General features: G+C 39.4%; 1 protein-coding gene across 1 annotated transcript in view; it reads right to left on the bottom strand.

The window, feature by feature from the left end:
• COL23A1 (collagen type XXIII alpha 1 chain) overlaps window positions 1-25,077 on the bottom strand; it is a 730,410-nt gene that overhangs the window by 518,930 nt on the left and 186,403 nt on the right. Inside the window, exon 5 of the mRNA XM_044068962.1 lies at window positions 5,607-5,678. Coding sequence (XP_043924897.1) covers window positions 5,607-5,678 — 72 coding nt within the window. The remainder of the gene's footprint in view (window positions 1-5,606; window positions 5,679-25,077) is intronic.

Below are 25,077 nucleotides of genomic sequence, written 5' to 3'. Positions count from 1 at the left end.
ATTTTCTGCCAATTGAATGCATTTTCTTTCTCCAGTGACTACCTATGCCTGTTTGCTGACTTCTTTTGCATTTGCAGATAAGTAACCCATTGGGGGGTTTGTTTTTTGTTACTTTTTTGTGGTCCTTGGGGTTAATGTCATCCAGGATGGGTAAATGCCAGTGTGGGAGATGGATTCCCTATAAAGACCACCATGATAAGTGTCTTTTTTGTCTAGAAGCTTCTCATGACCATATGTCTGTTTCTATTTGTCAGACGATCTTTCTGAAAACGTTTCACAGCAGACTTTCTTCCCTTTGCTTGTATCTTGAGAACCACCATCTTAAGCTTCTCGCTAAAGATACAATGGAAGGAATCATCTGCCCTGAGAGTCAGCCATTAGGGAAGAAGAAAGTGAAAAATGTACCACTGGAATCTTCCCACTGTCCAGCCTCTCCCAGGTGTTTCTCCTGAGGTAGTTACAAACCTAGAGACTCGCCCAGCTGTGTTGTCAGAGTTCTCTGCCACAACCTTGTTAGAGGCCGATGAGGGACCAGCTGGCAGCACATCTGAAGAGGCTTTGCAGGCGTCCATTTTCAACATTCATGGGAAACACGGTTGATTATTTCTGAGGGGCCTAGGGGAGGTAATCAGTTTTTGGTTGGGGAAGAAGTTCCTACTATGGTTCTCAACTGTTGTCCTGGGTCTGAGCCTTCTCAGCTTTCTGGAAAGGACGTTCCCTTAAAGAAGAAACAACAAATTAAACATGTTTCCTCTGCTCCTACAGCTCCACAAAGTGAGTGGCAGGCCTTCACTCAGAGGCTATTTGCTGCCTTAATGTCCTTAAAGCCTCCTCAAGAGGTTTCAGTTCCTGCTCCTCTTTGGTCCTCTACTCCCCTTAAAAGGCCTAGAGAACTGGATTCTTCTGAGACCGAGTCAGATTTGGATGATGTATCCCTGACTTATTCTACTCAGATTCCTTCTCCTTTAGACTACGTATCAGAGGAGGAGGAATCTATTAGTCCTGATGTTCCTTTTGAGGAAATTTCCTTTGGGGACACTCTCTAGGATGGATTTTTTAACTGGGACTGTGCTCAGGTTTCTGATATCCATAAGAGGTATTATGAGTTGCTGCAGTTGGACTCCCCTAAACCTGCGGCTATTCCTCCTGTATTCGCTGCTTTACTGGATGCTTTTTCCAATGCCTCTCACACACCTGATTCTCTGCCCCCTGCTCCCAAGAAGCCTGACAGGTTTTATAGGGTGCCTGAGGATTTTTCTTTCCTATATAAATGTCCTGCTGCTGATCCATCTGTTATGTCTGTAGCCTCTGATAAGCCATCTCAATTGTTTCCCTTGCCCAAGTTATTGCCTTCTGACAAGGATAGCAAAACTATGGAAAGGGTGGGTAAGAAGGTTTACACTTCTGCTACCCCAGCCTTTAGAGCAATTAATTATCAGACCAGTATGTCTAGGTACATATTGGCTCTTCTTTCTCAGGCCTATCAATTTATTTCTGATTTTCCAGACTCTGCGGGTAAAACTTCTGTTAAGGCCTTACAGAACCTTAAACATGTATTTGTTTCTCCTGTGCCTAAATTTCACAGAAACTACCCCGCTAAGTCTACCTTTGTTAACAGGCAATCCCACCCTTCTACTAAAGGTAGAAAGAGTGGCAAACATGCTGTGGCTGCTAAGGGTTCTCTATTTGCAGAGACTCTGAAGCTTTCCTTTCCAGACAAACCAGGTGCTGTATGACTCTCTGTCTCTTTCCAGCCACATTCCTCTTTCTCTTCCTGTTTGGTTTCAGATTAGTCAGGATTCCTAGGTTCTGTTGATTATTCATCAGGGGTACTTCATGGTGTGGAAACCCCATCCTCCTTTTATGGGCATACCTCAGCCTCCTTGGGAACAATTTCCCTTTTTCCCAGAGGTTCTTCAAAATCTCTTGACTCGGGGTACTATTCAAGTGGTGCGTGTGTCCCAAAAGTGGATGGGTTTCTAGTGCCCAAAAAAGAGGGCACTTGGAGGCCTATTCGAGACCTCTCTCATCTAAACACTCTTCTAAAAGTGCCTTCCTTTCAGATATTGTCCCTTCAGATTCTGTTTCCTCTCTTCCTCCCTCAGGCCTATATGGTGTCTCTAGATCTCAAGGATGCTTATCTCCATATTCTGATCCATCCTCTTTTCAGGAAGTTTTTGTGTTTCTCTGTTGCTTCCTGGCATTTTCAGTTCTCTGCTTTTCCAATTGGCCTTTCTATTGCCCCACGGGTGTTCACCAAATGCCTTATTCCTGTGACTGCTTTTTTGCAGGCTTCGAGGGATCCAAATTTTTACTTAGACTGATCAATCACCTTTAAGCCACATTTTTCCATTTCCCTTCTTCAGAGCCTGGGGTTCACTATAAATTTCACAAAGCCTTCTCTGACTCCTTCTCAGGATCATGTTTTTCTGGGTTGCAAAATTCAGAGGATGACAATGCTTACATCCCAGCCACCTCCAAAGGCCTTAACTCTCATTTCTTTCTTTCAGTCTCTTGTTCCTCTGGCTTCCATTACCACCAGGGAGTTTCTGAGAGCTCTGGGTTTCATGGCATCCACCATTCCGATGTTCTCTCTGGCCAAACTTCCCATGAGAAAGTTTCAGTAGTTTTTGAAGTTAGTGAGGCTCCAACATGCACATCTCTCTAGACATTGTAGTTCCTCATCTTCCTTGTTTCAGACAGGAACTTCACTTGTGGATTCAGCAGTTGTCTTTGAATCCAGGGATCCCTTTTTGTCCCCATTTTCCCTCTCAGGAATTGTTCACAGATGCTTCAGACATGAGATGGGGGCAACATCTGGCTCCCTAAAAGCACAGGGGGTGTTGTCACCTCATCTGCAGAAAGAGCACATCAGTGTCAAAGAGATGAGAACTCTTCTCCTGGCTCTTCAGGTCTTTCATCCCTTTTTCTCTCCAGGGCCTCAAAAGGTGTTCACAGACAATACCACAGTGTTGTGGTATATCAACAAACAGGAAGGAAAAAGATCTTCTTTGCCAGTTAGCACTTCTGGTACGGGATCCTGTTGTCAAATATCAAGTGACTTTACTGGCAGTTTAGATCCCTTCTGGTCAGAATCTTGTGGCAGACATTCTGAGAAGGTCCTTAACTCAGTCCCATGAATGGATGCTTCACAGGGATGTGTTTCTGGACATTATCCACAAGTAGGGCACTCTTCAAGTAGATCTTTTGCCTCGCCTCTAAACAGACCACTTCCTCTGTTTTTGTGCCAGAGTCCTAGATCCTCTGGTGTGAAAGGTGGACGCCGTCTCATTTTCTTGGAAAGGGATGTTTCTTTATGCATTCCCGCCCCTTCGTCTCATTCCAAAAGTTCTGTTCAAGATTCAACAGGGTGCACCCAAAATCTTATTGGTGACTCCCTTTTGGCTGCAGCAACAGCACTGGTTCCCTCTACTTCTGCATCTAGCCAGAGGAAATCATCACAAGTTACCTCACAGGGTGGATCTACTCACACAAGACAAGGGGTCTCTCATCCATCACAACCTGTCCTCACTTCAACTGACAATGCGGGTGGCAGAATTTTGATACCTCACAAATACCTTTTTTCCTGAGGATGTGCTGCAAGTCCTACAGGAGGCCAGGAAACCTACTACTAGGAAGTCCTACTTATCCAAATGGAAGTGGTTTTCTATTTGGTGTCTCTCTCGTAACCTGGACTCACTTACTGTGGATGTTCCTTTGGTTCTCTCTTATTTGTGTGAGTTGCTCAATGCTGGTTTGGCCTATATTTCTTTTAAGGCCCACTTAGCTAGCTGTGCTTGTCTGCCTTTTTCTCCTCCTTTAGCTTCTAGATTTGAGGTTAAACAATTTCTTAAAGGCGTCCTTAATATTAGACCTCCCCAGGGTGCTCCCAAAATCTTGTTGGTGACTCCCTTTTGGCTGCAGCAACAGCACTGGTTCCCTCTACTTTTGCATCCACCAAACTAAGTAAGCATGACCTGCCCTTGATGAATCCAAACTCAGATGGGCCTAGTGTTTAGAGATTCAATATATCCTTATTGATTAGTTCCATGATAAGTCTTTCCATGGCTTTGCATACGAGGCTAGTCAAACTTATAGATGTGTAATTGCCAGGGTCTGTGCAAGGTCTTTCCTTAAGCAGGGGAATAACTGTAGCTGTTCTTGTTGATACAAAACCTGTATGGAGGCTGACAGTGAACATCTTGTTGGGGGGAGGGAGGCCGGCAAAACTGTGCTTTATTTAAGATGCATCCAGGGAAATAGGTTCCATCAATGTATTATGTTTAGCTTTTGATAGTACTTTTAGGACTTGATGTCATGTGATAGCTGCAGGTGAGTTGGTTGCAGGTATATCTTGTGGGATAATTGGAGGAGAGAAAGGACTACAGTTTGAGCTAACTTTACTGGCCTGTGGGTTTGGTATATCTTCAGTCTCAGTGTATTTCACCAGATTCATTCATTTTATGAAAAGCGTAACAAACTATCCCTCTGAATTTTCATGTCTTACAGATCATCCTGAAAGTGAAGCTCCATGAAGAGGCCAATGTGTCCATGTAGCATTTTCTGCCACAGTAGATAAGCAAGCATTTGCATGGCAAACATTTTACTCGATGCTAAATCAAGGGCAGGCAAATGTTTTGTGATCAGACTGCCAGAAAATTTCAACTTCTGTTTTTGTGGAATACATATGTACATAACTGTATGTGCCATTAATTTCAGTCGATATATTTTCTTTACTTTGAAATAAATCCTTCTGAAAAGAGAAAAAAAAACAGCTGTGATCTCACCGGTCAAGATACTCCTCTTTGTTGGTCACAGTGGTATGCAAAAAAGTTGAGTTTGAGGACTACTCTTTGACATTGGTGTCAGTGGTTGCCTACTTGCAAATACAACTAGCCAGCCACAAAAAACCTCACAAAAGCCACATGACAATTCTGTTCTGTTTGAGACGAATTACTGCAAAATTTGTCATGAAAAGGGAGGAGTACAGACACTGTGTAAGGGCTTCCCTTCTGTTATGTATGTGAGAAGCCATGTGCAGTGATAATTATATAAAGAAATATGTTTTTTCGGCAAACAATTTGTCATTTTTAAAACCAAAAGATTCACTATTGCAACAGAAGGAACGCAAACTGGTGTAGCATAAAAAATGTTTAATCTCCGCTTTCGTAAAAATACTTCATCAGAGATTTTTCTAATGAAGTGTTTTTACAAAAGCGGAGATTAAAACATTTTTTACGCTAAACCAGTCTGTGGTCCTTCTGTTGCAATACTGAACTTTTTGGTTTTAGTTGTTTATTGTTCACTGGCTCCTGAAGTGTTTTTTTTGGAATTTGTCATTTTTATCAGTGCAATGCACAATTATTTTTTTTTTCTGAATGACAATACCTTGCAGAATGCACTCTGAAATGCACAGTAACTTGCTGAACAGAAAAAAAATTAGGAAATTAACCTATTGTGTTTTTACTGCTTTAAACAAATGTTTCCTTGTAGAAGCACTTCTGCTGTTACTATAATAAATTAGTAAAATGCAAGAAAATCTAGTATTAAGAAAAAAAACATGCACAAACAACTTTAAATATACACTGCAAATAACACACATCTACCTTAAGAATCCTTCGGCTAAAGAAATGCTGATCACTAGAAAGAAATCCATGATCGAAACGAGGAAAAGCCATCTGACCCGGAAGGAGAAGACAGATGAAAACAGTGCCAAGAAGGGTTAAAAAAGATTTGAAAGAATAAAGTGTTAGCTGACAGTATGTTTACTCAAAGATGTTTATTAAGTGCAGACAGGCTCTGGGAAGAAAAACACTGTTTTAACAAGTGATGTTTTTGTCGCTGTGACTATGAATGTAAACTAAAACGCTGTTTTAACAAGTGATGTTTTTGTCGCTGTGACTATGAATGTAAACAAAAACGCTGTTTTAACAAGGGATGTTTTTGTGGCTGTGACTATGAATGTAAACAAAAACGCTGTTTTAACAAGTGATGTTTTTGTCGCTGTGACTATGAATGTAAACAAAAACTCTGTTTTAACAAGTGATGTTTTTGTGGCTGTGACTATGAATGTAAACACTCCTTCTTCTTACTGCAAGTCAGCCTCTAGTTGTAATGTGTGGTTTGGGATTACTGGTACACTAAACTGAGTAAACACTGCCACATTTCTAGCCTTATTATATCATTTATTTTTATATTCTTCACCCCCAAAGTCAGCCTGTCTGTATTATGTACTGTGTAATCTTTCTTCATTGTAAGATTTTGTTTCATAACATTTACCCATAATTCTGAGAACTGTGTCAAAGACTATACACGTATTACTACATCTATGAATTACAGTCAGACACATAACATGTCACTAGTATCAGTGAGTCCACAGCTTGGCTTTAATATCAAACTAAGATGGAAAACACTACATGTAGGAGCTGTACACTTTTGCCATTTGTGTGCTTTTTATATAGGGTAGTTTTGTGTCTTGCACATCAATGCTAATTGGCATAATTTACCCACCAAATGGTCATTTTGGAAGTATGACTTACCTCCTGCCTAGGATCATAGGAGATTACTAGGTTAATGGCCCCAGGGCCCTTACAAGCCTAGCCAAATTCAACCTATGTTCCCAAGGGTGTCTGGATCAAGCAGACACTAAAATCAGCACCTATTGCCCCTGGAAAATAAGCTTGCTCATAGATTAGTATGAGGCTAACTGCCCTTGTGGGCCATTGTATTTAAGCCTTCATAATCACCCCCATGTGGAGATCAAACCTTGTACCTTGTGATTGAAAGGCAAACACCTTAGCCATTATACCAACCTCTCCATATGTATTACTTGGGCTGCACAGAAATATCTCATTTTCTGCATAGTCACATTTTATACAGAAACAATACTTCCACAACCAAATGTATATGTCAGATTCATTTTGTGTCATAGGATATACCTTTGTTTCCTGGAATTAATACTGTACTTTCAGTGCAAGTCATACGAAATCAGTTGGTGGTTAGTCAAACAAGTGTGATGGTACAGATACTTACTAGGTTATTGAGTAAGAGAGCAGAACCTTAGAAAATAATACATAATAGCTAAAGTACTTCTTTGGTTTGGTAAATATTCACTTAAAGTATCTAATCATTTTTGGTTACTTACTGGCTTTACATTCACACAGAAACAGCAGAGGGGAGTATATTCAAGTTTAAATGCACAGCAAGTTTGAAAGGCTACACATGTCAAACAATCTTAGATTTCTAAGTAGTTCAGTGCCTTTCTCCCATACAGTTAAAGAACTAAACAATGGTGAACATTTAACAAACATTACTAAAAATGGAGAAATCATGAATTCATCCCTTTAAATGAAATCCTTCTTTTAGGACTGAATTAAGGGAAGGCTGCAGAACAAATTAAGTAAAGTGATGGACGAATATAATTTTCTAGTAATTATGCCGGCCCTGAAGGCATTGTTAATTCTTTTTAAACTTTTGGTTGGTCTGTTTGATTTTGTTTGCCCTCACATGCCTACAAGTATGGCCATTTTTAGGCTACATGCTCATTTGTTCTTCTGTTCTCTGTCTTATCCTGAAGCAATACATCAAACTCCCAGAAGAGGTGTTACGGAAGCATCATCTGGGCTGTCCAATGACAGTGACTGGATGACATAGAACTTAAACCCTCTGAATCTGATGGCTTCTCCCTGTGTAAACCCTTACAGCAAACACTAGAGTCAGAAACTAGTTCTCAGGTAGGTAACCTTTGCAGAGTACACTGCCAAAAATCATAACTTTTTGAATTCTGCTCCTGAAAGAAATTCAAGATAGATATAGCTATACAAAGATGTCTCCCTTTCTCTCTCTCTCTCTGTATGTATATATATGGGTCTACTGCTTTTCATCGAAAAAGATTTGAAAAAGAGCAGTAGACCGCTCAGTTACACGAAAGTGCACTTATTTGAAAGTGCACTTTCGCGAACTCAGTTTCTATGAACGGATCGCACCACAGTGGAGGACAGCAGGAAAACATGCTATGTCTTCCACTGTGGTGCGGTAGTTATGGACCTTAGGGTTAGGGCATGGGTTATGGTAAGGGGATAGCCATACTAGCTATCCCCTTACCATGACCCGTGCCATAACCCTAAGGTCCGTGACTACTGCACCATGGTGGAGGACAGGCTATCCTCCACTGTGGTGCAGTAGTCACAGACCTTAGGGTTAGGGCACAGGTCATGGTAAAGGGATAGCCCTACTAGCTGTCCCCTTACCATGACCCATGCCCTAACCCTAAGGTCCGTAACTACTGCACTAAAATCAGTAGTAGCCCGTTTGCTGAAGCAGGTTTCGTGAAAGTGCAGTTTTTAATTAAGTGCACTTTCGTGTAACCCAGGGTCTACTGTGTGAGTTCAAAGAAGTGTATTTTCGAACTTATACAGTAGACCCATATATATATATGGGTTATCTTCACTCTGTCAAATACTCATTTGGTTGACAGAGTAAAGTGCTTGGTCAGTTTGTTGAGCACACTTTTAATGAGTGCACGTACTGTAGCTGTTGAAAGGAGGAAGGTGAATTGCAGAAGGTAAGGGCGGGTTAGGGATTTTAATGCCCAGACTTTCAGATATAAAGTTTTCATACTAGGGAGAGAGTGTGTGTGTGTGTGTGTGTGTGTGTGTGTGTGTGTGTGTGTGTGTGTGTGTGTGTGTGTGTATGTGTGTGTGTGTGTGTGTGTGTGTGTGTGTGTGTGTGTGTGTGTGTGTGTGTGTGTGTGTCTGTGTGGGTGTGTGTGTGTGCACGCGTGCGTGCGCATATGTGTGTCTGAGTGTTTGCTGGTTAAGCTTACAGAAAGAGGTAGGTAAGAGAATAGAAACTGTGTTCTGGCTGTGCTGATGCATGTGGTGCAAGTCTGAGTGTCTTGTGTATTAGTATTGTCATGGAAAGTTTTTTCTGTGGTAAGGTGTGGGGTTCGGGTTAGGGGCGAAGGCAAGTTTTCAGTTAGCATGCATTAGAAAGGTGGGTGGAGGGGACAAAAAAGTGATAACCAGAAAGTGTAAATCAAGGGTTAGACTGACCTAGGAAGATATGCTATATGTTATAAAGGAAGCAAAGCACTGGTGGTATATAGTAGAAAGAATATGATGCTTACCCCTAAACAGAGTGTGTGGAACCATTACCATCACAATGGAGACCTGAGTGATGGGGAAGAAAGGAATGTTAGAGAGAACTGAAAATGGCACAAAAATAAAAGAGTAATGAATAGCACATAGGTTTATTGGCTGGCAAATGTTTTTTGTTTGAAATGTTAACATATTTTATGAAAAAAGTGAATAAGTAAACTTAATAAGAATATAGCTGTGATATGATCTTGGTGATAATTTTGGATACTTGTTGTTTGAGAAGCTGTAACCTCAATAAAGTTGTATTCACAAAAGGATGCTTCTGACGTCCAGCTGGTTGACCCTGTTAACTAACTTATCACGCAAACCTAAGAGCACAGATATCTGCATGGTGGCTAGATCCTTCTGTTATTTTCAAGGCTCATACAAAATTAAGCGTAGAAAAGATTCTTTTGAACTTTGTTTTAAATTATGAGTTTTCTTAACTACTGAGGGTAGAAAAAGTTTAGGCATACAACTCTTCTGCATAGGAACACACTCTCCCCCACTGTAGCCCTCAACTTCTCCTCCAACATGAGTCCCCTTCAAACTACTTTCATCAAGGTTTGTAAAATCATCTCCCTATTTGGACACAGGGAACACATTCTCTCTCACTGAGCAAAGCAAGCTGGTTAGCTATCAAAGCTATAGCAACATTGTTGTCCACCCCATGTTTAAGCTTAACTATGAAGAAACTGCTCGCTCTCGAACAAAAAAAAAAAGTATAAATTCAGTTATCCTATACCAACTTACAGCTTAACATCAAGACCAGGAAGCTGTGACCATTAAGAGGCCCACTTTTGGGTTACTAATAAGGAAAATGCACTTCAAAAATAGCCCCAGTCAACTGAAACTTGTTTCTGTTAGACATAAGAAATTAGTTGGATTTTATCAGATTTATATTCAAACTGATCAATCACCTTTAAGCCACATTGAAGTTTGACTACTATTGAGACAATGGCTGCATGGTTTATTTGTTTCATTACCATATTCACTTACAGATAATTAACTATTTGGAATTCCAGGGACAGTGAATTCCTTTCTTTTCCATTGGATAATTTTAGTTTAATAGTTTTATGTTAGTTATAACCTTAAGCTAATAATGTGTCCGTTTTTTGAGAAATCACAAAGCAGGCTGGTGTTACAAGAAACAAGGATAATATTTATTCTTAAGCGCTTTCGTCACAGATTACAGTTGACTTCTCAACTGTAATCTGTGATGAAAGTGCTTAAGAATAAATATTATCCTTGTTTCTTGTAATACCAGCCTGCTTTGTGATCTCTCAGTTTGTGTTACTTGGTTGGGTGTCCCTTTTTTGGTTAATTTATTATGCATAGGGCATGTTGAACAGCCTACAACTGACTTTATCCGCTCTTATTACCTGCTGTGAATACATTATAAACTAATTTTCTAGTAACGTATTTTAGGCATTGTGTTGCTTCTGCCTTGTGACTTGGGCCTTGGATGAAAAGTATCCTCAGATCATCCCAACTATCCAGTGACCAGATAATAAAAATGCATACATTTCAGAACATCTGACTTTTAATGGTACGGTGTAACAGAATACTGCTGATATGCAGACTGGATGGCAAACAGAAGGCTAAATGATAACACATATATAGAACAGATACCCACCTGTACTGCACTGATGGGAACACAGGTGAGATAGCAAGGGTCACAGGATACAAACATGTCAACAAGAAGTAATATGCCTGTAGACCACAAGCAGACAGATGCACGAAATCACATTTAAGTACACCTTGCTAAGATAGTGAGGCCACCGCAATTTAAAGGAGGAAGACATGAGCATAACAGTTCTACATTCACTGGGCACAGTAGCTATTCATGTTAACATTGTACCAAGTGAAAAGGGAAAGGAAATGCTGTATATTGGTGGGTAGTACTTGGAATGCCGACAAACAGCAGAGAAGTAAGTAGCACTGGTGAACGTGCAAGGCAACAAAAAATGTAGAGATGTTGCTGCACGTGTTACAGAAAAGAGCTACGTTCTTACTAGGTGCACTGCAAACAGTCACAAGCCACACACAAGAGCAGTTATAGTGGTAGAAACACTCCACCTGTATGATTATAGTGGTAAAAACACTGCACAATATGAATGAGCAGGTGAAGAAGACAAGGGACAATTCTAAATAAGCAATCCAAAGTCTGCACAGTAAAGCAACAGAAGTGACTGTCCTTCATCTGTCCACAAAGGATAACACAAAACAGACAACATACCATGTGTGTCGACAGCACCAGCTGAGTAAGCAGAGTTGTACCAAACACATTTGTGTGAAGAACCCCATATATATGACACCATATGGGATTGTGCAACTCTACACTTTCACAGAGAGGAACAAATGGCTGCTGTTTGCGGCCAGCTATAGGTAACATGATGTACCTGTCAAGTATTGAGTGCTGGATTGTGGAAGCTACCTTTACAATAGCACCCAGCACATCACATCAATGGTACATATTCAAACACCAGTGGGAAATGGAAATGGGAAGACCGCTGACACTTGTGCATGGATTGAAGAAAAACAGGAGACTTGAGTCCTGTAATAAGAGTTTTGACATACTCTGTTTGTTACATGCACAGGGTCACCAGGTTAGAAATGAGCATCACTGTCATTAACTTTGAAAGTGTGGCCATCAACAACTGTAAATAGAAATTTTCATAAACCAGAAGTAAGGACTGCTACATTCAGTTGTGCTGATTTACACACACATGAATACAGATAAACAGACTAGCACAACAGTATGGCAGAAGTGTATGTTTTCCACATCAATGCAAGCAAAACAGTATACTGGCATTTATGTGGTCAGAGACTCTCAAGCACATTTACAGAAAAGAAACTGGCATTTGATAAAGAGTGTGTATGATATGTCTGGGCATTCATTCCACACATTGTCACAGCAGGAAGATGCATATGCCCCAAGAGCATGAGCAAAATGGGAGGCAGTGTTCCATGTTTTCAGCAAACAGGTTGTAATCTCAGTGGACACAAGCATCGTTCCTTCACATATTCAGACTGAATACTGCCTCAAAAGAAAAGGCAAAGTGGAGCACGTCAGTTAACACACTTCTCATTACTGAATGTATAGTGAGGCTCTGGTTGATCACTGTCATATAAAGCAGTTTTGGTTAACAGCAGACCAAGACAGTCTGATGAAATTATATGTACTTGTCTGAAATGTTAGGTGATATATTTCACAGATTGTTTAATGACAACAGATTATTAATGAAGAGAAAACACTAATGAAAGGCAAAGTTCAGAGGTATTCGCAAGGAAAAATTGTGCTGGTTACTTACTGGATGAGCTTAGTGGAGGCAGTATCCATGCAGAAATCAGTGAAAAACAGAGCAAGAAAGAATAGTTTCTCATACAGGGAGAACGGATAACTGAAATTTCAGTGCTAAGCCAAGACCTCTGATTAATACTGCACTGGCCAAGTTCCCTCACTCAAACAGAGACACAGGGGTTATGCAATTTAAATTTAATATGTGAAAAAAGCACCTTGACATCTTGAGCATCATACTATAGGGATTATTAAGTAAATACAGCCACCCCATTTGACGCACAGTACCTGATATAGCAATTCCAGGTCAGCCATATTAATGATAAATGCTAATTCTAATGAAAAGTGACAGGTAGGCAGGTCAGAAGAATGGAGCCTTCTGTTTATTCATGACCAGGTATATCAATGACTGGTCCAGTTCAAGCATTGCTTTACCAATATTGCGATTCTGAAGCAATTTTTTGAGAGGTCAGTCTTGATCTCTGTGCTCCCTCATGAAGAGGCCTCTTGATTAACCCTGTCACCTCTTGTGATTAAGTAACTCATTTTGTATTAAATCACATTCACTAGTCACATGTCTAAAACTTCCTCTTAAATATGATAAAACTCATGTGCATACTCAGATTTCTAAAAATACAAAATATTTAATAACTGACCCTCAAGTTATCAAATTCAATTAAGCAATCATTTGAGTTATAATGACAAATGCAGAATATTAATGTAGCTAACTTCATTTAAGGACAAAATAAAACCGTTGTGCTAATATCCTTAAATTATGTAGTCACTCAAATGTATTTTTATGATGAAAAGGTAATTTTGTGTTTTTAAAACTTTTCTGGAGTGCATACGCTGTTTCAGAAAACAAAGCTATGACAAAAATGTGTTCTGGGGAATGATTCGATTTGCATATATAAACACAATTTCCTTTTTTTTTTGTATTCTAACAGCTGTTTCAAAATATATCTACAGTTTTTTAAAGGCTCCAGCAAGATTCACATTTTAAAATGGATGTTTGCTTTTTTATTTTTTTCTTGTACTTTTTAAACTGTGTTGCATTGCAAGTGGTAATGTTACTTCTGATTAGCAAACTTCAATATCATCCATTCTAGGAGTACACTTCTTCATAGCAGGAAACACGACAAACTAACTATTCAGAAGAACAGCATGCACCTTGTACTAAATATACCACTACCTCTGAGATATAGGAACCTTGCAGTTAGTGGATGCAACATAACAGCTTTTGCAAGGGGCTCTCTCACCCCTCCCTCCACCAAGTTCAGTAATTAGTGAAAGAGCTTTGCTAAAATAGGCCCAGCATGCTATAGCCAAGTATAACCTGAAATACAAAATGAATAAATCCTGGAAAGCTTTAAAACAAAATACAAGGGGACAAGAGGTAATTCTCTCAACATATACAACAAACAATTTAACAATCTTGCTTTACACTTATGCCATCAGAATGGCTGCACTTTAAGTTTCTTTAATATTTCTTATTATGCATTAGTTTATTTTATATTATGCATATATCATACCATGTATGTCTTTATGCTATGTATAATATGTATTTATATTATTTGTATAGTACTGTATCATTTTAACTGTTTCAATTTTATTAGTACTTTTTCATTATTTATTTAAATTTATTGACTTTATTCTCTTTTACTGCTCATTCGTAGTTTTACTGAGATCTCCTATTTGTGCTTCTTATGGATCCCAGATCAAGACTGAAAAGGGTCAGACTATAAGTCCAGCTAACCTGTAACGAAACAGTTAAATTAATAAAATAAGTAGCAATTCTTTTGCTGTGTTTGAAGAGGCTGTTTTATTCTTAGAAGATAATTCATGGGCATTTGTCTGATGTCAGGCAGGATTCATGAAGACTTACTGTCTCTGTGACAGAGTTGTATCATTCATTGTTGTACTGCTTTGTGAATAAGCATTACTGATGCATCCCAGGGTTGGACAAATATATTTCTACTTAGACTGATTGGTAAGCATGCAGCAGATTACAATTATCATAACCCTTTTCATCTTATTATTATTCCATGTTGTTGGGTGTTACATGTTTTGCCAGTTACAATTAGTGCTAATTAGGTACTTCGACATTAACGTCCAATAATGTGTTAATCATTGTAGCCTCCTTTTGATGGCCTGACAAAGAAATGCTGGTTAACTGACCATACTAAAATGCCCATTCAGATGACATTTGCTGTTGTGACCTGAGCAGTAGTAGAGTAACTGAAAAAAGATCTGCAAAGAACCACTTAAATCATTTAACAAATGATTAAATAATTAACTAGAGCATAAGACCTCTGTGTTAATATATCATGTTGCAGCTTACAACTATAGAGTTTGTCTAATAAGTCAATAGGTCTGTCAAAATATAGCAAAACAGTAGTCTATTAGCTTGCATTAATACTTATTTGCACACACGTACACACTTCATGTTTTGTACAGCTTGAAATTTTTATAGCACAATGAATCTGTATTAATAATGAAAGAAGAAGTAAGAAAAACATTAAAAATGGTATATTCTGTGTGTAAAGAGACACACAGGCTTATATAACAAAATATACAACTGATTTTTGGATTTAGGTTTTAAAAGTTTGTACGTTCATATGTATGTACTAGGCTAACAACCACTATGGCCTTTTTAAGCCAAGCCATGCATCCCAAATGTCTGACAAGTTCTGGTACCCTTGATAAGTGTAAGGGCCATGGAATATGAAACATTTACAAGCAGGGGCCTGGGAAATGAAAAATGTGCAGGTTGCATGTGTCCATTAGAGACATACATGCCACACCAGGGATGAATTTCCTGTTCCCCATCGAATTGTCCAAGTTACACTTGAATTGGGTTAGGGAGGAATTCTTCTTCACAAATCAAGGGAGCTATGCACAGTGCATATAACAGTGAAAATATTTGGAACATAAGAGCAAACATGCAGAACAAGAATCTACACCAGTTTCAGTTCAACAACCAAAGTCTCTTAATGAAAGTAATCGTATAGAGAAATTAAAGGTTTATAAGAAACGAGAAGTCTGGGGCACTTGTTACATAAAGTAAGCAACCATCCCCCCACAATTAAAGAAAAAAGAATAGTTATCAAATAAATAAATGAATAAAATGATAATATGGTAATTCCAGATGTGTGTAATCTACCTAAAACAAATGTTGTCACAAGGAAATATTTTATTTAATTTACAGTGTGAAATTGAGCAAATAGAGAACATCAATAGTTTAATTAGCACTTGTCTGGTGTACACCAAATATTAAAGTCAATAAAGAGAGCTGGGAGAAGGTTATGGTTACCAATGGAAGGGGAAACCATTGTTGCATACTGTGCCTATAGCAACTGTGTGCGCTTACAATGGTTTCATGATTCTTTTTAAAAGTCAAAACCCTTTCTTGTTCCCTGTAGATGTAGCAGAGGATTTTTCCATTTTACAGCTGCTGAGAGTTCAAAAGCTCTGCTGGGGCTCTCCTAACCATGAGATCACTCAGGCTACTTCATAACACATTAGGTACTGCTGGCCATAGTTTATCTTGCAGCTTTTATTGTTAATACATTTTCATTAATAATTATGTGAATCTTTGTATTATTAAAATGTTACTCTTCTGCAGGCAAATCCAATACAATCAGTTTTAGATATTCTGTGTCCCTTCTTGGCTAAATGTGTTTATAAATAATAAAATATATTAATAAACTAAGATGTACATAGAAGTAACTTGCACACTGTTTGCATCTAATACTGCAATGCTAAAAATGACTTTTCATAAACTGTATTAACAAGCATTTATCAATTTATTAAGCCCCAAATTAAGTAAGTACATAAATAAATAAATAAAATGCTTCTTGTGGTTAGGATGCATTCTCTCCTCTGGTCCAAAGAAGACAGTGGGTAAATATGCTACATATGCAGAAGCTGAGTTTACTCAATCTGTCCTACTTTGGTTAGACTCACTTGTTGCTGTCATCACTATCAATCCCTTTCCCCATATTTATAAGGGATGTTACACCTATGTTAGTAATGTGTCATCTGTATTAAAGTCTACTACAGGTTCTTGTATGCTAGAAGATTGTGACACTTGAAAAGGTAACTGCTCGAACTCCCCCTAAAACCCACACCTAGTTACCAACCAAAGCCCTCATTCCCTTAATTTAAAACTCCACTCTCTCTCTCTCCATGACCCTAAAGTCCACAGTCATTCCCTAAACGTAAAACCGTAACCCACCTCCCTAACCCTAAAACTCCCCTTCCAGTCCCTAACTCTAAAATTCTCTTACTGTTCCCTAACCGTAAAAATCCTCCTCCACTCCCCAACCTTAAAATCAAGCCTTCCTCAACCCCCCCACCCCCCATGACAAATACACAGAGTAGTAGAAAGTAAGATGGGAGATGAGCGGTTCAGATTTAGATCAGGATGTGGTGCAACCAACCTATTTGCAGTGAAACAGACAGTTGGGAAGAAGCTAAGGATGAGGAATGAGTCCAACTGGCTATTCCTGACTTGGAGAAAGCTTATAAAAAGGTCCCAAGAAAGCTGGTTTAGGCAGTCCTACAATGTTTTGAAGTCCCGGAAACACTAGTCAAATAAGTGCAGGCTATGCATATGGATCCACTGACACAAGTATGAACAGTGTTTGGACTTGCAGAGGGGTTCCCAGTGGACGTTTGTGTGTATCAGGGTCCAGCTCTGACCCTACTGCTGTTCATACTGGTAATGGACTACATTAGCAAACAAGTCAGTGGGGACACATCAACAAAGCTGCTGTATGCAGATGATGTGGCAGTACAGGCAGACTCTGAGCAAGAGCTTCAGCAAAGGACACGGAAATGGAATGCAAAATGAAAGGCACATGGGATGAAACTAAGCACAGATAAGACAGTAGTAATTGCAGCAAACTGGAAAAATCAGAAGAAGCTGAGAATTGAGATAGAAGGGGAAAGTAGTAGAACAAGTTAACAGCTTTAAGTACCTGGGAGGGGTGGTTGAGGAGAAGGGAATCCAGAATGAGGAGGTCAAAGCTAAAATTAGGGGTGCTACAGCCATTTGGCACACAGCGTCAGGGTAGTACTGTATATGACAGAAGAATGCCAAAGAAGCTGAAAAGTAAGGTGTACAAAACAGTGGTGTGACCAGTACTACTGCATGGTGCAAAAACCTGAGCAGTAAAGGTAGAGCAGGTGAGGAAACTACAGGTGATGGAGATGAGGTGCCTGAGAGGTGGGATGCACACTGTGGGACAGACAAAAAAAATAAGGACATCAGAGCAGAAACCCAAGTAGCTCCATTTGCAGAGTTCAAAGAGAAGAGATTATAGTGGTTTTGGCAGATCTGTATGAATTTTATTTATTTATTTATTTGTTTATTTATTTTTACTTTTACATTTGTTTATTGGAATAGTCCATCTGGGTATTAACCCTTTTTCAGTGGAGGCTAGGGAGAAAAGCTCCAAGTAACACAGAAACTTACAGTTAACTATGTCATAAATAAAAATATACAGACATTTGAAATACAGATAGTAGTAGCAGAAGTAAAAGCATAGCAGATTACAAACTTAGGTTGAATCACACATAAGTTTTACATACAGTGAACTTTTATTGATGCAATACAGTAATTGGCAGATTTTTCAGGAATTGTCTGATGGCCAAGTAAGACTATTCAAAGAAGATTAGTGTTAATTTAGACATAGAAAAAGTTAAAAGAATACATTCTATAGTAGAAAGGATACCTATGATTATGGGGTGAGAAAGAGGTAGTACATGAAGGTGAATTAGTAAGAAAGTGACCAAATATAAGATTGGTTAGGTAGACATTAGGAGCACTGTGAGTAATAATATTATAATATTATGGAGCCAGGAAAGCAGAAGACAATTTGGAAACAAAGATTCGTTACAGACGAGAGGAAGGCAAGGGGAAATGAGGGTACGAGCAACGGAATGGACCGACTGAGTGAGACAAGACCTGTGACAGGCAGGCATGACTCTCAAAGAAGACAGAAAGATGGTAACAGTTGACACGGAACCCAACCCAAGTAGAAAACTGGAAAAAGTGGGTTGTTGATGATGATAATGATGTCTAAGATGATGAGTTGGTTTTATCCTTCACCTAAGAGGGCTAAGAACTCTGTCTTTAGTAGTATGCCCAAATGTGTGCACATCTGGTATCCTTGGGGATAAAAAGCCATGGTTCAGTCTGAACGGTTCATAGGTTCATAGGTGTGTACTAGGCTAATGGCCCTGGAGCCTTTACAAGCCTAGCCCATAGGATTACCCTGGCATCGTGCCACCCGACCTTAGTTCCCAGTGCCTCTGTCAAGTAGAGCCACTGGAGTTATCCCCGGGGTGAATTTTCTGTTTCCCATCCGCTCATCAAGATTTCTCTTGAAGAGGGCCATCGAGGTGCTCTGCTTGACATGTATGGGAAGTCTATTCCATAGCATTGGCAGTCTCTGGGTTATGAACCTGTCCCTCCAGCATGTTCTGTTGAGTGTGGTAATGAGATCGAGGTCTCTACAGCATGTGGTGCGGAAGGATTGGGATTTCTTTAGATGTAGCATTTCTAACAGAGCTGGGTCAGACTTTGAAGTCAAGCAGAGATCGCCTCAAAGTAGGCGATATGAGACAGGGAATAGTAGTTTTTTGAGTCTGTCCATCTAGGACAAGTGTAAGATCCTCTTTGTGAGGTATTTTTGCAGCCTCTCCAGTTGTTGTAGGTGTCTAGTGAGGTACATGCCAAATGGGGCATTGTACTCGATGATTTACCTAATGAGGGAAGAGTAGACTTACTCTTATACTGCTTACATTTAATTTTTACTTATTTAAATTTCATTTTTAAACATTTATTCTGAATTTCTCCTGCACAGCTAACCTCTCTGCTGTTTGTTTAAGGTGCATTTTCATTGTACAAAGTACTGCCTTAGTCCTCGGTTGAATATACAACAAAGCAATTTGTGAAGAATTAGCATACATGCAATAATAAAATTCAAATCTGGTATGTACAGTGTTGCAGCAACAGGGTAGGACAACATGCATAGATGTATTACGAGTAGAATGCACTATGAATATTTGAAAGAATATCTGTTAAGTGTAACAGCTGACTGCAAAGTATCAGTTGTGTAGCAAGTGAGAGTAGAGGGAGTGTTATACTGGTAAGGTGAGTAATGAGGGTGTGGTGTTAGTAAGGGCATATGTGAATATTTACATAACGCAATATCATATGCAATTAAGAGATGCTTACAGAGATGATGGGTTATAGGCAATAGTGGCTGGGTTATTATTTAGTTAAGTGATATGTCCCACCCACATTAAGGCCTTTATAGTCATAATCCTTCTTCAAGAACTACTTGAGTAGGGGACAGAGGTCAGAGTATTCAGGAGTATCAGTTATGTATGCTGGGAGGGAATGTCAGAGTCTGGGGGGCTGAGATCAGGAAGCAGTAATCAGAGCACTGTAGTTTATGTGCAGCAGTATGGAGAGGTGGACCTACTCTGGACTGGCTCCTGAACTTATAGAGTGGGATTGCTGCAATAAATTTCATGGCAAGTGGTGAAGATGTGTCCTGGTTGAGTTGTTTGAAGACTTCATCTGCCATCAGTTGGTAACCATTTGGCAACTCATGCAACCTGATGCTAAGCAGACATGTTAGCTCAGAGAGAAGATGACATTCACCTTGACAGCAGCACCTGTCCTACCATAAGAAACCTGGCAGGTGATTTTCTCCTTTATGGGTAAACATATGGTCAATGATCTTTGACTCTTCTGAGCACAGCCTTCTCCTGCGTTGAAACTTAACAATTCCATGATTGACTTTTAAAGTCTTGTGCAGGCTTCACAGCTACCTCTGAGATAATAAAGGGACAATGTTTATGGGGCTCATTCTGAGGTTGCTGGTATATCCTCTGGATAATCCTTAGTGGTGGCACATGGCGTATCTGTTATGTAGCACTTTTACTAACCATTTTACCTCAGACTTATGCTTGTCTGCCTTCTTGCATATGATCCATCTTTCATAGACTAGCTGGATGCGTTTCATCACATATGTGCTGTTTTCAAAAGGATATAGAGTGAGTTTGTGACTATAGCTACAGAAATGATAGCGACTGGTTCCATCTGGAAAACTTTTAGTTGAATATTGGTACAACTAAATTCGGGCAGCATGGGACACATGCTCAATTCCTTTTACTTTTATTTTATTTTTATTTTACATTATTTGACCGGGCTGGTCCAACTGGATATATGTCCATTTTCAGCAGAGGCACGGGGAGACAAGCTCCAAGTGAAAACATTAATACACATTAAAAAACATTAAAAAACAGAGATACAGATTTAGCTCAGAGAAAAATAATAATAGCCTATGAAACCTTTACTCAGACACAAAGACAAAAATAATGAGGGAGGTAAATAAAGGACCAAAAATCAGTGACAATGTTTAACTATTACTGTAATTCACTTAACAAGTTAATAGATCAGCAGGTTTTTGCATCCACATTCATTTTCATGTATGAAACTCAATATTTAACATTATTGACTGAAGTTCTCAGTGATTTAATAGAAAATTACAAGTTTTATGAGTGACAGGTGTAAAAATATGAGGCAAAATCAGGGATGTTGTGTAGTTTGTTCATACTGAAGAAATAAGGTAGTTTACTCCATTAGATTGTGGTTTTATAGGTCGGTTAGTAGATCCTGCATCATTAGTGTTACATTTTTATGTACAAGACTCAATGCAGATAGGTTTCATGGTGCAGAATGATTAAAACCCTTACTGCATTGCAGTTAGTCCATATTCTCATGGGCACTGGAGGGACTGGGGGTATTAGGCTGAGTGACTGATGCCTGAATACACAACAGAGGGGGCAGCCTGGCTTAACTCACTGCAGTTGCAGGGTAAATAGCCTGTAAGCAGTGCACTGCTTGGTTAGGAGGTTGTAGAGGCATCTCACTAATGTAAATATAAATAAGCTTGTAAGGCTGCCTTGAGTGCGGGCCATGGTATAATGGAAAATGGCACCCCAGCAGCAGTATGTTGCTGCACCAGAGACCTCCATCTTCTCCACAGTGCTGGACATGGGTGTGGAATAGCCGAGCTGAAACTAAGGTGGGTCTGGCAGAATCAATGAGTGCAAAGTGGAGGTGCTGGATGCTGACAGTCAGCTACAGGAAGCCAAACAATAAAATAAAATAAAAACCTTAATCCAGTTAACGTAACAGACTAAGGGGAAGTCAGAAATGTGCCACTCACATGGAAAAATAAAATAGCTGCCATTTACCAGCTCATTAAGCAACACTCATTCTCTTTAAATGCATTTGTTACTCTTATTACCACTAGGAGCAAATGACCTCATGGTTAAGGAGATACTAGAAATCAGTAACACGTTTAGACATCATTCATGGTATAACTGTTAATGCTTTCCAGATTCCATCAGTGAACCATGTAGAGATCATTCTCAAATGAATGGGTATTCATCTGTTTACTAAAATTTGTTAAATAGGGTAAAGCTCTTATCACAACCATCCTGTTTCAATCATATCCCAGAATATAAGGTAAAGAACATTTGTTACAAGAATCCATACAAAAAGTATCACAATAAAGAAAAAGCATAACAACAGAAACAGATTAATATAGAAATATGTGTGTCAGTCATTAATGAGAATGGTGATTGTACAATACATACAACAGACAGTAAACCAGCAAAAGAACCACATCAGCAACGGTAAATGGGAAAGACTGCAGACAAGAGGGCAAGGACATTTTGGTGGGGTAGAGTGAGTGAAGTTAGACTCGAGGGGGGAGACACAAATAGATAACATGACCTATGGTAGTATACTTGTACCTGCTTGTTTTTGAAGAAGCATTTTCAGGTGTGACCTAAATTTTGGTTATGAGGAAGTGTCCCTTGGGTAGGGTGGGAGAACTTCCCAGGGTTTAGGGCCTAAAATGGAGAAAGAGAGCTCAGGAGCATGGAGCTTGACTCCGCAAGTTTCAAGGAGGGGTCCAGACTAGTTGTAACTCAACAGACTGTAGGGAGTATTTTTGTCTTAGAAGCTTTAAGGCTAAAGGAGAAAGTGGTTAGTCATTTACAAGTCTGAAGAGTTAGGTTCTAAATAAGAGCTGCATTTTGTTTGACAGGAAGCCATTTGACTGTACAGTGGTGTTCATGATATGGGGACAGGGGGATGCAAGGGCAAATGTTACTGTCAACAGACTGACTTGCAGATGTGGATCTTTTAGATGCAGTGTGCAGTGACTATCAGTGGGAGGTCATTCCAGTTGGGAAAGTAAGATGTCATTACTTATGGCATTTTGAATTTATATTTTCTGTTGGACTGTCCTTGTGACCTAAGATTTTAATTGAGTTAAAGATTTTGAAAATTTTACTGGTGATACCAATAAACATAGTTTTGGTTTTGTTAAAATCTATCATTAGGGTGGTTGCTAATAATTCACTGAATGTGGGACAAGAAGTGTGCTTGAAGGTCATTTTGTAGAAGTGGTGGGGACTGATCTGGATGAAACGGGACCATGCCATATGAGTATAGTAGAAGACAGAGGTGAGCAGGATCAAAGGATAGGTTGTTGATGTGGATGGAGAATAACAGGTGGTGGTGTGTGTTTGTGTGTGTGTGTGTGTGTGTGTGTGTGTGTGTGTGTGTGTAGGGGGGGGGTTCAAATATTGTTCCAGGCTTCATTTTCTGATTTGCTAGATGAATATATATTCAGGGCAATAATTTACTATGGACACTATAACCAAACAGATAACATCCTGACTGTGGCATTGAAGGCCAGCAGCTTTCATACACCCCCAAAATACATCAGCTGCATTAGTCTGCACCTCATACAACCAAACCAAAGTTTTATCAATAACCTTCTCTAAGGAAGACACTCAGACAAGTGTTGCCCACTCAGATGGATACTACATTTTCCACTGTAGTGGTTCATTATAGATGGTCACTAGCATTTTACTTCCTCTGTCAGACTGACTCTATCTTCTTCTGGAAAGTGATACTCACTCATCAATGCTGCTCAACTCAGAAAGACAGATGTGTCTATGTGAGTATAAATATCAGGGACATCTGCTCAAGTATATACAAGTCTGATGATAAAATGGATGAAAAAGAACAGTTGGAGAGAGACTAAACTTTCACAGAAGTCTGCATATTACACCTGATATATTTTGAATATTTTCACTTTTTTATTTGATAGTTGCAACACTAAGCCATAGTGGTACATAATGACAACATGTCCTAGTTTTGCCCTACAAAGCAACCTGTACAAGTGTGAAGTACAATTCCCATGTACACAAACTGGCAAAAGTTAGCATCCACTAACTATAATCTGTAACACATTTTTCACCAAATTCTTTTCTAAGTATTTCATATATTGTCTACACAGCTGTTTTGAATCCCCCCACCCATAAAATAGCTCTAACTACTCAAGACTTAGATCCCAAATTAAACTCCACAAATAAATTCTCCCTTAAACCAATACTTACCAGCTATATCAAATCTCTATTCTGCAAACTATAACCATACTCAGCGTCAGTAGACAATATCCCCTCCTTTTTCCTACAGCTAGCAGCTGACCCTCTTGCCCTCCCAGTCTCTATCATAATGAACTGCTCCATGTTTGAGTCTATAGCTCCTTCCATCTGGAAATAATTCTACACCTTACCTATACACAGAGCCAGTTTCCTATAAAGTTGAGGGAGGCCTGTGTAGCAGACCTATCGCTATGCTGTCATCTCTCTCCAAAATTCTTGAAAAATGTATACATAAACAAGCCATGCACTACTTACACCAAGAAAACCTGCTCACACCCGCTCAACATGGACTTTGACCTAAGCATAGCACTACTACTGCCTGCTTGTCTTTCCTTAACTCTATTTCCCTAGCTAAAGATGACAACAGACTTATTTCCTGCCTGTTCTTAGACCTCTCTAAAGCGTGTGATACCATCTCTCAACCTCTCCTTCTGGAAAACCTCACAAACCTTAACTTTTCACCTTCAACTGGTACATAGTTTGACAGTTACCTCTCTGACCGGTATCAAGCAGTGAAATGGTACTCTGCTCACTCCTCCCCTCTCGCAGTTGAAACGGGTGTTCTTCAAGGCTCCTTCCTTGACTCATTACCTTTTAACATCTTTACCAGTCTTCTCCGCTCTTCACATCCTCAGTCATCTCTGGTACAATATGCTGATGACTCTACATTTATCACCATTGCTGACTCTCCCTCTGAACTCATCTCTGCTACACAGGCCTCCTTCAACTTTATAGGAAACTGGCTCTCTGAAAACCAACTTATCCTTAACCCAAAAAAGCAAACTACTACTTTTTCCTCCCTAAAACCTTAAACATATCAAATCCTCCTTCTTAATGTTGTCTCTAAATAACACCCCCATTTGGGGTTGAATCTAGCAAGACTTTTAGGAGTCATTATCAATGAACAGCTTAAGTTTGACTTACACATCAATAACTGTATCAAGAAAACACATCAGAAACTGGGTTTCCTTTATCGTAACATAAAATTTCTCACCAATGAAGCTAAGATAACTCTCTCATGCCTACCTTCTACCCAGTCTACTCTACAGCTCTCAAATTCTCACTAATCTCAATTCTGGACTGCTAGCC

This window comes from Protopterus annectens, chromosome 4.part0, assembly GCF_019279795.1.
Source record: "Protopterus annectens isolate FY-2018-M chromosome 4.part0, PAN1.0, whole genome shotgun sequence".
Classification (NCBI taxonomy): domain Eukaryota; kingdom Metazoa; phylum Chordata; order Ceratodontiformes; family Protopteridae; genus Protopterus; species Protopterus annectens.
Note: the sequence above shows the minus strand (reverse complement) of the source record. Positions and strands in the feature narration are given on the sequence as shown.